The sequence below is a fragment of the Hippocampus comes genome, unplaced genomic scaffold (assembly GCF_001891065.2).
Source record: "Hippocampus comes isolate QL1 unplaced genomic scaffold, H_comes_QL1_v1.1 C16711070, whole genome shotgun sequence".
Classification (NCBI taxonomy): Eukaryota; Metazoa; Chordata; class Actinopteri; order Syngnathiformes; family Syngnathidae; genus Hippocampus; species Hippocampus comes.
Window position 1 is genome coordinate 1 of NW_017837269.1, and position 729 is coordinate 729.

The 729-nt window shown below is 44.2% G+C and overlaps 1 protein-coding gene across 1 annotated transcript; it reads right to left on the reverse strand.

Annotated features, from left to right (window-relative positions):
- Positions 1-15: 15 nt before the first annotated feature.
- LOC109508975 (endophilin-A2-like) lies at positions 16-449 on the reverse strand (the record flags this gene model as incomplete). The annotated part of the gene is made up of 2 exons (XM_019858919.1): positions 350-449; positions 16-262 (listed from the first exon to the last, which is right to left on the reverse strand). Coding segments are annotated over exons 1-2 (316 nt in total), but the record flags the coding sequence as incomplete, so codon positions are not given.
- Between the last annotated feature and the right edge of the window lie 280 nt (positions 450-729).

Here is a 729-nt window from a genome sequence, read left to right on the forward strand (position 1 = left end):
TTTTTTTTTTTTTTTTTAATGATTGATGATGTTTTTTTTCTTTACCAAAATTGTTGTGCTGGCCCATGTCTGCTCCGTATTTCATCATGCACTCTCCGAGCAGGCCTTCGGACTGCGGGTATCCAGGACTGTTCAGCTGCCCACGGAATTTGGACACGGTATTGAGCATGGACAGTTTAGCTCTGTAGGCCGGGTTAGGCTGGAGGTACTCGGTTGTTTTGTTGATGACTTCAACCACCGCTTTGCTGGTAACATCTGCTCTCTGGAGGCACATTCGGGAGGGATAGCGACTTAAAACGTGCATGTGCAAAAATCCAGCTTCTTGTTCAATTTGGAATTGGCGTGATACCCTTTCAAGGTCCTTGAAGTCTTCATCCAGCTTGGTTCCCTCTGCACCGCCAACCTTCTCGCTCACCATCTGAGAACACAAAAGGAAGCAAATTGGATGCGTCCTCTGAAATGCTAGACGTGCTCTTCATCCTAAGAGTTCAATCAACAATTTTCGTGGCGGAAAACCACTTCTTAATTTCACAAAAACACTTCAGGCAAGACATCAGCAAATCCTTACGAGACTAACTCAGCAAGTATCGGCAAGATTAATCCGGAAATCCATCCAATTGATTTTCTTGTCTTTTTAGATCTTGTTTTCATGGTGATTGCTAGTTTTACTCCTTTTCCATTTCGGCCACTAATCACGCAGGTGGTGTTACGAGTGTGTCATCTTCTAGG